Genomic DNA, 14,864 nt, shown 5'->3' on the forward strand with positions numbered 1-14,864 from the left:
AAAGTATAAATCAAATCAACTATTTTTCTGTTTCTAGTTGTAGAAAAAAGACAATTCTGTAACGATTTAAGACAAAGAGACTAATCACCATGTGTGTACCAAATTCTCATTCCTCTTTGTATAAAACGGGCAGAAAATATAATCAGACCAAACCAGCAGCTTTTTACACCCTCTCACACAGACCTAAGATAACGGTACCACAAATGAGTGCTAATGAATCAGGGCTACAAGCCCATATGATAATGAGGCACTCTCGTGCATATTTTTAGAAGGCAGCACAGCCGATTGCTATGGCCATGCTTAATGAAGTTAAATCACATAGGTGTAATTATTAGTTTCAGTACACAGCATTACATTTCTATGGAACTTCAACTAAAAAGAAACGGGTTTGGCATCACTTCATATGACAATATTTTAAAAATTCATCTTGTTTACTTCTTTATTTTTACGGGGTGCACCTTACAGACATGATTTACACGCACAGAAACAGCAATTTTTTTGTACGTTTAACTGAAAGCAGTGTTTGCAGTATTTCTCACCTTTTCCAGATCCTGCTGAGAAGCCTGGAGAAGTGTTTGCCCAGACAGTATCCAGTGTTTGCCGTTACTCATGTAAGAGCCTAGCCCTTGGTCCTGGAGCCAGTTGCAAACCTGCTCCTTTGTCCACTTTGCGAATGGCATGTCCAGCTCACTACAGAAGATTTTACCAAAAAAAAGACTGATAAATCCCGTGCCTCAAATCTCCTTTTCCCATATATAATAAGAAAGCCAAACCCTAAGCCCAATCCATGAGTTTTTTGTGGGAGTTGGGACAATCTTGGTGGGGGAAAATGTGCATCATAGCTGGCTATTAGGTGAGCCTCCCAAGGAAGAGGGTTTCTCTACTTCTGAACCGTGAGCACCATGAACTGCGGACAGCTGCTGATCTCCTGCCACGATCACAATAAACATGGTCTGTTAATACTACTGAAAACAACCACTTCTGCCACCTGAGTGGCTAAAATGCTGAACTGGGATCATAATGTTTCACTTTAGCTTTTAATACCCAGAAATGCAGCAAGGAATGTACCGGAGTAGTATCTGTCACTGCCAGGCGAGGGCTCGCACCCTGCTTCTGCTCCACACAGCCTCAGGGCTGCAGCCTGTGAAGCTGTGAGCAAGGCAGGCTCTGCTCAGCAGCATCACCACACCACCCAACGCACCTCAACTCTGCAAAGACCATCTCTCACAGGAGCGAATGGCCTGGGAGCCACCTGTTTCCACTTGCCAGGAGAGGGGGCATTTCATCTTGGCACTGCACTTATCCTTTGGACCCTATGCTTGACCAGAGCTGTCGGGAAGGCAAGCACCAGCACACGTGGCACCACTCGTCTTACTTGTGAGACTGCCCCAGGTCTCGAGACCAGCCCAGTCGTGGCCCCGCCGTTGCTCTCGTCCCTCCTCTTTTGAACTCCGTCTCTGACATGTCATCTGGATTGAAGGTGGTAGACTGACTTCTTTTAAGTCTAGTTTAAAGGAAGAAAGCATATTCATTTTCTGGCTGAAGAAAAGGCACGCTGCTGTCACTGCAACCGATACAAGCAAGATCTCCTAACAGGGTTTGTAGCTGTTCTTCTACCTGCTACTGACCTGCTGTTCGCTCTCAAATGGCACACTGGCTCCTGCTCTTGAGACAGTAAACCATGGAGCCACAGGTTGGAGGGGGAAAAAGGGAAGATGTATTCCCAGCAAACCCCTGTGCAAGCCCCAGCTCTGGAGAATGGTCATTTCTCATCTTTTACTTACTTTCCAAATAACTTCTTGATCCCCCTGGCCTTCTTCTTGGAATCCGGAGAAGGTGGTGTCATCTGTAGACTATCAGTTTCTTTTGGGCGAGGGGGCAAGCCAGCCAGATCCAGGTGATCTGCAGATCCCTTCTCTGTTTCAGCTATTGCAAAACAAAAGCCCCATCAAGACCCACTTACACACGACTGCACAGACACACTCCTGAACTTGGGAATAACTCTTGCTAGAATTATAGAGAGCCACCACGGTAAGAAAATGGGGCAAACAGGGATGGGAAAATCCAGGAGAAACATGTTCCTCCTTCATGGACCTGACTGGGAATACTCCAAGGCAGTGCTCTGCAGCAGTTAAGTGCCTTGCATCCAAGATGGGCAAAAACCACCTTGTGAATCAATCACTGAATTAAACCTCAGGTTTACTCTTCCCTGGGGAATGCTCCTACAGTCCTTTCACAGACAGAGCTGAGGCATGTGGATGCCCAGAAACAATTCAGCACTGTGGCAGGGAACCAAACTACGAGTCCCCAAAGCACAGAAAACCAGTTTTCCTGCAGGCATCTGTCCTAATAACCTGCACTACTCCCTAAGCTCCCCACCCAGGAAGTTCCAGCAACAAATTCTCGTCCCAGGAGCAGGAGGATCCTTTTCCCCTCACTTCTACAAATTGTGGAATATTTTGTTTCTCTGCAGAGAAACACCACAGAGTTTAGGCTCTGTCTAAACTAGATCTTCTGAGTGATCCACAAAGCACCTCTGATTAGAGACCAAACACATTACTACCCACTTTAAAAGCATTAAATCTTTGATCTGCAGCTGTTCTTTTCTATGACAACAAATCTGAGGGCTCCTGTCCCCAAAAGGGAAGTTGTCACAAAAGCTAAACTAAGAAAGAAGAAAACTCTTTTTAAGATCAATTAAAAAGAAAACTAAAGAAATTGCAGTTTCTACTAGGCTACGTTAGCAGAGATGTGCAGGCAAGTGCCAGACAGCTGAATAAAACTACCATGTGGAGTTTATGCCACCTACTCGCTGGGGAACAGTGATAGCACAAGCCTGTTCAGAAGAAGCAGCTGTGGCAAGGCAGCCTGCAGCAGGCTGACAGTCAGGCCTGTAACCACTTTTACCATCTTTTAACATGGCTGTGTAATTAGACAACCATAATTTATATTTGAAATGGACTCTCAGACTTCCAGGAGAAAAGCACGCAAGTTATGTGAATCAAGGTAGAGCATATATTGCCGGGACACGTGGTCTCAAGCCACAGAGTTAATGCTGAGGTGGCCACAACGTGCCACAAACAGCAACAAACCGCAGGCTTCACCAGTGAACCTTTCTGCTAGGCAAACTTTAGACAATTCAGCCAGAATACATTTGGACATGTTCCATTTTCCACCAATGCTTTAGATGTTAGACCTTGCAGTGGAGCAACAAGGTCGCATAAAAGATTATTTCCAGGCACTTTCATTTGCCTGCTATGGAATATGGGGATCCTGCCAGTGGCAGACAGCACCAGCGTCGAACCAGGCTTTGGCATTTGTGGTTTTTGCTTTACTTGTATAAGAAAAGGTGCTAGCTTAGAAAAAACACATTTAAATGGCATTCTAGAGAGAGACTACCAGGTCAAGGGTAGATGCATTAGTAGCAGAGATTTGCGGGTATTGCAACGTTTGCTCTTCTACCTTGCTCCCTTTCATGCACTGACACAATCTAAGGGGCCATATGGGAAACCGAGAGGGCCCGAAGCACTTGGTCTCTTCATCAGCGAGGGGCACATCGGGTGGCTGTACAACCACCCGGACTGACTGACAGAGCTCTGCTTGCTAAGACCCCACAGGTCTTACCCACCTTTGCCAGAACCCGCCCAGGGAACCCCCACATCACAAGACTGGTTTTTACTGTGTGCATGGCTCCATCCCCATCTGGCTCAATTATTTCTCATTTGTTTATTATATAACAAATATAATCACGTCTTAGAAAAGGAATTATGTATCCTTCCTCTCAGAACTCTCCTGAGTAAACACCTGTGAAATACACCTCGTTCCCTGCTTTGCCACCCTTTAAGCTCTTCCAGGGGCTCCAAGACAGGTGACAACACAAAGGTGCCTCCCGTATTTAAACATCACCAATTCTCACCTGCTGCCTCCGTCTGTGGGTAACTTTGTGCTCAAAGTTACGGCAAAGGTCTCTGCAAATTAACCCGCAATCTCTCTCATTAGTAGCAGTTACTGAGAAATGGCACAGCTGACTTAGCAGAGGGCAGGTGTTACATGAAAACTCCTTTTAGCAATGGACAAAAGTTTTGATGCATAGCTCTGGTGTCTAGTTCTTGTTTGGAAAGTGTGTGGCCATAACCAGCTGTTAGCAGCAGTCACAACACAGCGCTGGTACAGGCAGACATGCAGGATTACTATACCTAAAGTAGGTGCGCTTGCACTTCGACTGCGATCTTCAGATATCCAAAAAACGCACATAACCACACGCAGCACAACGGGAGAGAACACGCAGAGGGACAAGGTAAAACACAGTTCAAAACTTACATCAGCAAAATACATGACAAAGGGAGGGAGGTACATGAGACACATGCGCCACACACAATGCTGAGTTCACACAGAGATTAGGATTACCAATTCACTGTTAATCCCCCTCTCACAAAAAAAGAAATGCAGTAGAGTGCTATGGTGGAGAGGGTAAAACAGCACCGCAGTCACTTCGGTGCAGGGAGGTCACTTGCTCCACAACACATCGGGCAGGTGACTCGCACGGGCTCCCATGAGATGGCAAGTACCAGGACACCAGCTTTACAGATGGAAGCACTGCAATCTGGATAACATAAAGAACTCAAATTCACAGGACTCTGATCTAGATGGTCCATCTTCCAATCCTTTACGACAGCCACAAGTACTCCACTTTGTTAGACAAATTAATTTCAGGGTGAAACAAGTGATTACACAAAAACACACATGAAATAAACAAAAGCAGACTCTAACCCTCAGAATAGACTGTACATCTACTCCAAGTAAGCTAGCAAGTTCCCATGCTATATGTCACAGGCAAATGTGGGGAAGGTATAATAAATGTATAGGTATGTTATTTCTTTTGAACAAAAGTCTAAAATTGTCTTTGAGTAAGAACAGGAGACTCTTCTGCTCAACAAAGCAGAAGCTATCCACCTTCAGTCTTCTGAAGATAAGAGATAAATTCCTAAATCTCATGCAAGAGAAAGCCAAGAACTTTAGATGAATGTCAGCAGATCTGATGCACAAGACTCACTTGACGCTTGAACTGGAACAGTGGAAAGACTGCTATAGCACAGCAGTGAATGCAAGTAGGATTTCAGTTGGTGGCAACAGCGACTTCTGCATTAAGCAGAACATTTTATTTATTTCTTTGTCACGTGCAAATGTCATCAAATGACAATTCCAAAACAATCCACTCTCCATTACAGGTCCAAAAATTAACATGAGCTTAAATAACTTGTCAATCCTGTTCCTGTTGTCACCATCTCTTTGCAGAGCTGCTTCAATACACATAAAATAAAAGAGGGAGACTAAGAACTGCTGCATCATTTCTGTACATCTCAAAATCTTATGAAAGATAAACTGAGGATGGAGCCCAGGGAAAAAACACCCCACAAATCCCATGTGTGAAGTACTGCCAGACAGCTAGCATTTCAAAACAGCAGCAACACACTACAAGGTCCCAGGGGAGATATCACAGCATAGGCTGAAAAAGATCAAATGCTTCATTACATCAGTGAGAGTTTCTTTTCTGTTTTTTTTTTTTTTTGTTGTTGTTGCTGTTTGGTATTTTCCAAACATTCCACTGAGAAAAGTGCCACCAAGTCACAGTGAGGCTAAGGCTGGCCTTCCTGCTTCTTAAGACAGTTACAACTGTTGTTAAGACCCTTCAAAATACACAAAATCTGCATGCAGGTGCATGATACCTACCCAGATTGGGGGCACTCGCAGTCCTCTTGTTATTCTTAATCTTGAAAAAGCCTCGTCCAAATGAAGATCTGGCTTTACGGGTACCAAAACTGTCCTCGTCGCCTGTGCCACCATGAGAAGGGGACTTTGGAGGGAGAGTTGCAAAATTCTTACCTTCCACAGGAGGTTTAACCTGCTCAAGTTAGGTAAATAAAAGATTCAATATCAGGGAATTGCAAAAGGCCTTTTGAGAGAGACTGCAAAGTGACTGCTGACAGCTAATCTGTAGAGTCCCTCTCATTTGTTACTACAAGAAAACAGAATGCAAAAGCCGTAAAGGAAAACATAAACAAGACTCTCATTCAAGTACCTTCACGACCCAGGATTACCATCACTACCTTCTAAGAGTAACCTGTCTTCTTTAAGATGTTTCTCAGCTTCTGTAAGGATGGCTTACAGGTATGGAAAAGGTAAAAATACAGTCCTGGAAGGCTATGAACTTTTCTAGCTTTCCAGGGTTTCCGTCTCCCCCAACAGCAGCTGTAGGGGCAGTGGGAAGCAAAGAGAGAGACGAGACCCCCACAGTATACCCATTGTCTGCCAAGTGTCAGACAGCTCTTTTTGTCTATCACTGCTCTGCAGCTTCAGAATTAATGGATTAAACGACTATGTCCATTGCCAAAGCTGAGAGGAAAATAGGTATCAAGCAAGGAGTATAAATGCCAGGACAGCCATCCTACACACCAGTTAACCAAGCTAAAGCAGTAGTTTTAACCTTGCCAGTTGTTTCACTGTCTCTTTAAAAGAAGGAGGGAACAAACCCAATTACGATCCAAATACGACCCTTTGGCTTTTGCTGAATCGATACAGCATTCACCCTACAGGTGGTATCTGATGTACATCACCTCTGCTCAGGTCTTCCTATAGGCAATAATTGTTGCATGCAAACTACAGCCATACGGTACTGCAGGGTAACTGTTCTGCAATGAGTCTTTTTAGCAACAGAGTCTCTACTCACAGAAAACAATTTGGAAAGCCAAAGGCTTTTAAAGAGACACTAATCAAAGGTAATTACAGATTCAGTAAAATACTTAATGGTTAGCTTTGTTAATTACCTAGTGGTAGAACACACGGGGGAAACGCTAGCTTAGACGGCAACCTTATGCTCAACTAGACTGAAAGATAATCCATGTTTGGGAAGACAAGAACGTGTGAGACACTCTAAGCCTGACACTCTAAGCCTGACACTGAAGTGATGATGACAACCATCATATTAGTCCTCGCTCTCTTGTCTGCAGGTCTGCTATTCCTCCTCTGGAACTGCATGCTGCAATTTCACGCAACTGAGCTTTTCAACACCCGCTCGCAGTCTGCGTTTCTCTGTGTACACGCATGAGCACGCACGCACACACACGTTACCTCTGTTGGCTTCTGTGCAGACTCTCTGTCCTGTTTGGGAAAGATTAAGACAGACATTTAAAAAGCCATGATTTACAGCCAAATCATTACTGAATTCATTACGGTTACTCAGAGTTAAATTCTGACTGGAATACCCTTCCCCACCTATTTTTTGTCCCCCCCAGATAAATCTCTCCAGAGCTGTATTTCACACAGGTTAATTCTTGCTTCCTTTGAGGTCAGTGAGCTGGCAAGAAAATATGGTTGCTTCGGTTTACTTTGTAAAGGATTAGCTGTGTACATAATTAGCGACATGCCATCTGTTAAAGCACTAATGGGCACAGCTGGCTGAGGGGACCCAAAGCAGGAATCAGACAGGGTAGAAGCCATGTAGATAAAACATCCACAACCTCCATACCTTGACGTCCAAAAAACAACCCCCTAACCCATGAACTCTAGCTCTCATCATCAAGTTCTGGTTACATTTTAAATCAACATTCCACCTGAGCTGTGAGGCACAGCTCAGCGGTTTGGGTCAGGGAACTCAGGAGCTTTTAATTTAGGCTGTCAAAAGAGAGTACAGGAATTACCCTGATTTGATGACATCGTTAGAGGCTAGCTGCTTTTGGTCACTTCAGAAGAGACCTAAACTGAAGCTATCACCAGACATACAAAGGCTCAGTGTTTTGTTCCTGAGCTCCTAAAACATACAGTCATCCCACACTGTATTTTATAATGCATTAATTACATGGTCTTCCAAAATTCTTCGCCTTAAACACAGGTAGGAAGTGGTAGTGGGAATTACTTTCTTCTTCTCTTAAATCAGAATAGCATATAAATGAAAAAAAACCCAAACCCACAACCCCAAAAACTCATTATTTGAGGAAAAACACAGCAAGACAGTCTCAAGGAAATGCCTCATGGAAGAAAAAAAAAAAAAGCACCTGTGTTTTCTGTGTTTTCAGAGACAGAAGATTTTCACCTTTAATAAAATCTGGACAATGTCACACATATGTGACCATTGCTAACACATGACATGAGGAGCCCTATGCTGACTCAGAATTTCTCAGAAGGCAGCAACAGGGCATCCACGGGGTCACTACCACAACAGAGACATCACCCCTGTTTCTAAGAGGATGGGAGAACATAACGAGACCAAACCAACCGCTTCAGATGTCTCTTTTCTCAAACTGCTCAGACTGCTGGACTTCTGCAGTGAAGAAGTTCTGAAACAATAACATAAAAGCCAAGCCAAGTTACTGGAATTGAATTTGCCAAGATAAACATATTCTCAGGAACATCTTTAAAGAAAGCATTATAATACGTGATGAGATATACTAAAAACAAAGACATTTTGAATTAAGGCAATCAATGCACTAATAAAAGCCCACGCAATTTCACGAGATACTGTAAGAACCTCTACATTGTAATTACTGCTGCTAATGCTTCAGTGACATGATGTCTACCTTTGGGTATTTCTGGCTTCTTATTTAATGTTGTATTTTCAGAAGCACAAGCAAAAGTTACACAGGCAAAGGAAGTGATATAAACAAAGCTATGAAAAACAGTATTTTTAGCAACAGGCTTCTGACTAATTTAATCCTTAAAGAAGCCAAGCATATTAAGTCAAGCATGTGCGCTTTAGCATTTTATCCGCAGTTCCATTTTCCATTTCAGATCAGGTATCTCCCAACTTATGGTGGGATTTACAATCTAGAATACTTAAGTCTGGTTAAAAGAAAGTTACCATTACAATTTCTCCTGCAACCAAGTACAAATTAAGAGTAACTTAACTGAATTTTACAAAGTTACCTATCTTTATACCAACATAAGGGGAGCAGAATTTGGCTTTGGGAATTCTCATGGCACTAAGTCACTTGAAATAAAAATAGCTGCTGAGCCTCACTTTGTGTACCAGACAAAACCTGTTGACTTAGGCTCCTTGCTAACAAATAGCTTTGACTCAGCTTTGAGTTCATAAACAGTCCCACTGATTTCCCTAGGCAAAATGGCTATAATTAAGAAATTAAAACTGTTTTCTCATTGGAGTCAGCTTTCTGCCACTATCAAAAGCAAAAAGCAAATCACATGTACATGTACTACAGAAAACTGTACACTTTGAAGTATATTGATGGTCTACAACCAAATCAGAGATGCTTCACAACTTAAAAAAAAATTAACTGCATATGTGCACAGATAAAGCATTGGAAAATAACGACTGCAAAAACATATAGGACATCAGCAGAAAACTACCGCCACTAAATATCATCTTGTCTAGAATTAGTGGACATTATTTACACGTGTATGTAAAATATGTGTTGGGGGAGACTTCAAGTTGAGAATCACATATAAATATGTTTCCTAAACATTTTTTATTATGATACTTACACTGGACTATCACACAGCTGAGTTTCTGGGGAGGAACCCACTGATCTTCCTTCACTGTAAAACCAAAAAAAGATAGGAAAAAAGACAGACATTTGCGGATCCCATCCACATATCTTGCTGATACAGAAAACCTAGAGTCTCAGCCTGCTTTAATCCTGTTTTCACTTCAGCTGTTACGGTACTAACACATGGCAAATTTTCCCCTCTATGGTGCCAAGTCTTGTGAAAGATTAAGGACAAAGGTGAGCTCAAGAGCCCCAGGAAAGGCAACTGACATTGCAAGTTGATGACAATACTGCACTATTCACCTTATATAAAAGCAGAGGTTACAGCATGGGCAGGGCCTGCTGCAGCACCAAGTGGTGGAGGTCACTGGCTCTCGGTCAGTCACCACAGTGCATGACATTTTGCTGCAGGTTAGTGTTTTGACTGTTTTTTTCCATGACAGGACACAGAAGAAATCCCTGCTGGTGATGGTTAGAGCTGCAGGAGGCACAGCACAGCAGAAAGAAAGCAAAGCTGGTGATCAGGATAAGATGCTTTCTTTGACTGGAACTGGAAAAATCACACATCAATTTGTGCTTGCACAGATTTTCAGCATCAAGATCGATGACAGTTTTAAGCCAACAAGATTTCCTTGCCTTTGAATTCTTAGCATTTGATAACCATTTAGATAAAGCCAGGGATTTGGACCCAGAAAAAAACCCGCCAGCACAGCCTTTGTCTAGCTGCAAGTGTGGTGCACTTTTCAGTACTCTGCAGTGCCAGTCCAGATCTGCAGGGGCCAGGTTTCCTCACTCAGGGAAGAAGGGTGGCAGGCTTAGAAATGCTGGAGGAAGCTGACGGACACTTGTCACCCAGGAGGCTGCCACGGGGTTCAAGCATGGGCGTCCCTGGGTGCCACAGCTCAGCCACAGCCCCAGGGTGCAGCCACACATCCCCACCCTGGCTTCCCTGGGGCATTGTGCCTGCACATCTCATCTGGCTTTCAAAATCTCAGGCAGGGCTCTCATAAAAGTGAATGAACAAATGTCTTTGCAGTTCATCACACCAAAGGACGGCAGCAAGGAGATCTCTTTCTCTGATCTTTTGAAATGCTGCTTGGGTTTCCTTCTGGGGCTCCATGAACAGCTCAAGTTTAGAGCTGGAGAGCCCTTTTGTTGCAGTTTTGGCAGTGCCTTACAGCAATCTTTACCAACTGTGGAAAATGTCTGAATGCAAATCACCAGGAATGCATTTGTGCTAGCACAGCCAACACTATCTCAGTCAGACCTAGATGATGTAAACCTAGATAAAAATGATTCTGTGTCCTTTGCTACATTAGATCAGTTTTTCTCTCCTTCTGTTCATTTCTTGTGAAGCAGCTGGTATAGAGTATGAGCGCTGCTACGAGCAACAGCAACCAAACTAATACTTAATGAAAAAGATTTAATCAATGCACTTCACAAACATAAGCTTCGTTTGCTATAGCTAGTCAGCTGAATACTAGCCTTGTTTAACTGACTTAATGACTTGACAATACAGTAACTGACAGACTATTACTCTCATTAAACGTCACAGAACACTGGAATTAAAATTGAAAAATACATGGAAACAATAATACCTCATTTCACTTGCAGGATCTAACTTAGGCTGTGTTTTCACTTTCTCTGCAACAGTTTCTGAGCTCTTGGATGTTGATGAGAAAGATGGGATCGAAATCTGTAAAATACTGGTATGGATCTGTAAGGAATTCTAAAAAGAACGAAGAATACATGTTAACACTGTTTTGAGCTGAAATTAAGCAGTCATAGGTGAAAAGAGTAACATAAATTATGAAAAGAAGGATCTGAAATTTAAGATTTCTTTCTATTGTAATACAATGATTTACTACTTGAAAGATGACACTGAAGATAAAACATGAATCATTGCACAAATAAGGTACAGCATAGACAAAAACCTCTCAAGTCTTTCAAAGCTGCCTGCTATCTCTACCACAGGTCCCATGAAGGGTAGTTCACTTTTCAGGTTTACTCCTGTCCTCAGCCAGTCAGGGAATACCAAAAAGCTGCTAAACATTGGATTTAATTTAGTTTTTCTTCATAGTCTGTTCATGCTGTTTAGTTAAGTAAGTCAAGTTCCCGCTCTGACTCAGAGCTTTAAGAGAAGAGTTCTATAGTTTTATTACTGGAAAATCTGATTTTTGCAATCACAGACTAGACCACAACCTACCTATCATTTAACTGAATGGATGTAATGATGACTGCATCCTTTCAAATATGACAGGATGTATTAACTAAGTCCCAACACATTTACTTCAAGTTCCTGACAAATTAAATGCAGCTCCTAAAACAGCGTTGATATGAAAAGTCATTTCTATGTTTCATAGGAAAAGTAGTTTAGACCCATTCTCATGACAAATACAGCTATTTGCTGCCTCCTGATCCTGGTTGATGACTAAGAAAAATAAATTTAACTGAACTCAAATGAAATTCCTCAGCAGCTTTCACAAGAAAACTACATTCTCCAAAAGGATACAGGACATCACTAAAAACTGTGCAACGCAGAAAAATCTTTTCAGAAAATTGAGTTTTGGCATCTTGCAATATGAATTCAGCACATGCAATGTTTACAAGGAGTGATAGCATTAAATAAGGAAGAAGAAAAGATACCTCTTCATGAATATTCACATTAAACTCATCGTGGATTGGAGATGCTGTTACTGGGGTTGGGGACGGGCTTTTCTCTGGGTCAGTCAGGCTTGGTGTGTCCAATAAAACCGTGGAAACAGACCCTGAATTCAAGAAGTCTTCACTGTCACTTTCCTTGCCTGGAGGGACAGAAGATGGAAACTTGTTGGCTTTACTTCTGGATACATGATGTCCCCTGCTCCCATGCAAGGCACAGCCAGCATGCTCATTTATGAGCCGAAAAGGGAATAGGCTAGGATTTTTTAAATTTTTTTTATGACAGACTACAATAGAAGAAGGGGAGTCATTGCCAAATGTCGCTTCTGAATTCAACCCCCACAACATGGCAGGGTTTGAGCAGAGGGAGAACATACATCTGGCAGCAAAAAGCCCAGCAAATGCCCTCAGGGTGCTTAGTGGGATCAGTTTCAACAAGCTGAATAAACTGGAGTAGTTATTTCCTGTCCTGTGTTCTGGAATTTCATACTAAATGCTTCTCTTCCTTTATTCACTAGGGAAAGACCAGGGGGTCATGTCTGCTGAGACTTAAGATACCTTTATGATATCTTCAAACTACCCATAGGCAAAATGCAGCCCATTGCACAAGAGTCTAACACCAGCTTTTAAGTATTTGCAGACTGTCACAAATTGTGTTTCATTTAGGTAATGCCACAGCCCACACCAGCACCTGGCATCCTCTGCTCCCCACAAATAACTCGCTTCTGAGCTGCCTCAGTACTACCAAAAGGCTTGGATATCCACACTTGTCATGGGTACCTGAGTACTGACACTGACAAGAAAAAATTAAAGGCAACTCATACTTTCTACAAAGTGAGCAGAAACCTAGCACTCATTGCCAAAGACATGATGCAAATACAAGCCAAAGTCTGTTCACAGCAAAAACCTCTCTTGCCCGTTTTTCATTCCCTGAAATCTCTGTCTATGCTCCATGAACTGACCACAAAGCACAGCTCCCAGAGACCTGAGGTCTGTTTTAACATCCCGTCTTTGAAGGCACAGCACTACATGGAAGAGCAATACCTATTCAAGAAATATTGCATGGTGTCTCAGCCCCCATCAACACCCTTCCTCTTCCCTCATGGATAACGTGCTTTGCCAGCCTTGCAGATTGAAAACATGCAGCTGTGTCCTTAATGCACAGTTTCAAGGAAGGAAAAGACCCTACATACCAAGATCCAAAGCACACAGAGTTTTCAGCCCAGCACGCTCTGGTGCGTGCCAGCTCCTATCCTGGCTTACATCCATGGCACCGGACTAAAGAGAAGCTGCTTCCAGAACCCACCGCTGCGCCTGCCTCGGGTCTGCAGTGGCTGTGGGGGTGCAGGACAGACAGCTGGAGACCATGGTTGAGGGCTTTCATGGAGCCCTGCAGATCAGCTGGCCCCCTCAGGAGCAAAGGTCTGGATCTCCTTGCTGCAGTCACGGCCTCTTAAAACCCAGGCAGAAGCAAAGAGGGGCACCAGGAGCCTCTCTTTTCCCTGGGTCTTAGCTCGAGTCTCAGCAGCATGTCCAGATGGGGCTCTGCCCTCCACTTTTCCTGCCCTGGCTCATGACAGCAGACCCAAGAGCCCAAACATAAATCCACCCACCACAAAAATCCGTATTTTGCCTCCTCACTCATTTCTGGCTATTGACGATCTTCATTCACTCTTTGAAAGCATCTCTGGGGGCTCCTACATCCCTCTCCTAGGAAGGTCATTCACCTCCAACATTTGGATGGCATACACAAGCCACAAGCCCTTGTCTGTCCTAATAACAGCTCAGGCAATGGACCAGGGTCAGTTCAAGGCCTCGGGAAAGGCGGGTTGGCCTTCTCTGGCCTTCAGAGGACTCCATGACAAGGGAGGTTTCCATAAGGTGGTAATACAACGCTGTGGTGCAGACTATTAAGTTGCACATATTATAGGCACATAGATTATCACAATGCTAATGTGTTAAAAACTTTGGGGACAGGTCTTTCAGAGGACAATGACCTATAAAATGCAACTTGAGTGATGAAAGAACAGGATGATGCAGGGAAACATCCCACCAGGCCAGGGTTACTGCTGTAAAGGGAGGTGCTCATTTTCTAACACCTGAGTGTTTTCATCTGAAACCCCAGAACCATTTCAGTGTTATGTTCTATGTGCGTTTCTTTTGATTTTCTTTTAAGGGAGGAAGGAGAGAGACAGGGTATTCAATACAATCACATCAAACTGATGACCACCTCAACATTTATCATCTTTGGGGGTCAGAAGCTCCTGGATCTGGAAACTTTCACCAGCCTTGGAACACATGGAATGGACCGTTATATGTTACAGTATATATTATAGCTACCATTTCAGGCACACAGTTAAGCTCATTATCTGGTGGCAGAGAAGGCTTTTTTTTTTTTTTTTTGGGGGGGTGTGTGTGACAAAAGACTGGTAGCAAAAGCAAGCCTGCCCCCCTACTGTGTTAAGGAAGAAGAACTCTTCCATAGCTGCTGCATGTGGTATTTGCGAAGGCTTCATTATATGCCAAAGATGTGGCGTGTCATCACAACACAGTCCTGGCAGCACACCCACTTTGCTACAGACACTTTTGCAGCTCTCAGGCATTGCTCTTACAGCGTGCGCAGCTGCCAGGGCGGTGCTGGTTTGGCTTGCAGGAACGTGCTTGCTCAGGCACTGCTCTGCTCAGCTACCAAGCCCTCCCCAG

At 43.4% G+C, this 14,864-nt stretch overlaps 1 protein-coding gene across 8 annotated transcripts in view; it reads right to left on the bottom strand.

Annotated features, from left to right (window-relative positions):
- PPFIBP1 (PPFIA binding protein 1) overlaps nucleotides 1-14,864 on the bottom strand; it is a 119,746-nt gene that overhangs the window by 12,489 nt on the left and 92,393 nt on the right. For 4 of the 8 annotated variants that reach the window (XM_055711342.1, XM_055711338.1, XM_055711337.1 and 1 more), the window contains 10 exons: nucleotides 12,147-12,304; nucleotides 11,099-11,229; nucleotides 9,496-9,549; nucleotides 8,273-8,333; nucleotides 7,129-7,158; nucleotides 5,731-5,902; nucleotides 4,197-4,229; nucleotides 1,785-1,926; nucleotides 1,376-1,504; nucleotides 540-690 (listed from right to left, as the gene is read on the bottom strand). In XM_055711342.1, coding sequence (XP_055567317.1) covers nucleotides 540-690; nucleotides 1,376-1,504; nucleotides 1,785-1,926; nucleotides 4,197-4,229; nucleotides 5,731-5,902; nucleotides 7,129-7,158; nucleotides 8,273-8,333; nucleotides 9,496-9,549; nucleotides 11,099-11,229; nucleotides 12,147-12,304 — 1,061 coding nt within the window. The remainder of the gene's footprint in view (nucleotides 1-539; nucleotides 691-1,375; nucleotides 1,505-1,784; nucleotides 1,927-4,196; nucleotides 4,230-5,730; nucleotides 5,903-7,128; nucleotides 7,159-8,272; nucleotides 8,334-9,495; nucleotides 9,550-11,098; nucleotides 11,230-12,146; nucleotides 12,305-14,864) is intronic. The other 4 variants (XM_055711344.1, XM_055711341.1, XM_055711343.1 and 1 more) reach the window with 1 other exon arrangement.

This window comes from Falco cherrug, chromosome 5, assembly GCF_023634085.1.
Source record: "Falco cherrug isolate bFalChe1 chromosome 5, bFalChe1.pri, whole genome shotgun sequence".
Lineage (NCBI taxonomy): Eukaryota > Metazoa > Chordata > Aves > Falconiformes > Falconidae > Falco > Falco cherrug.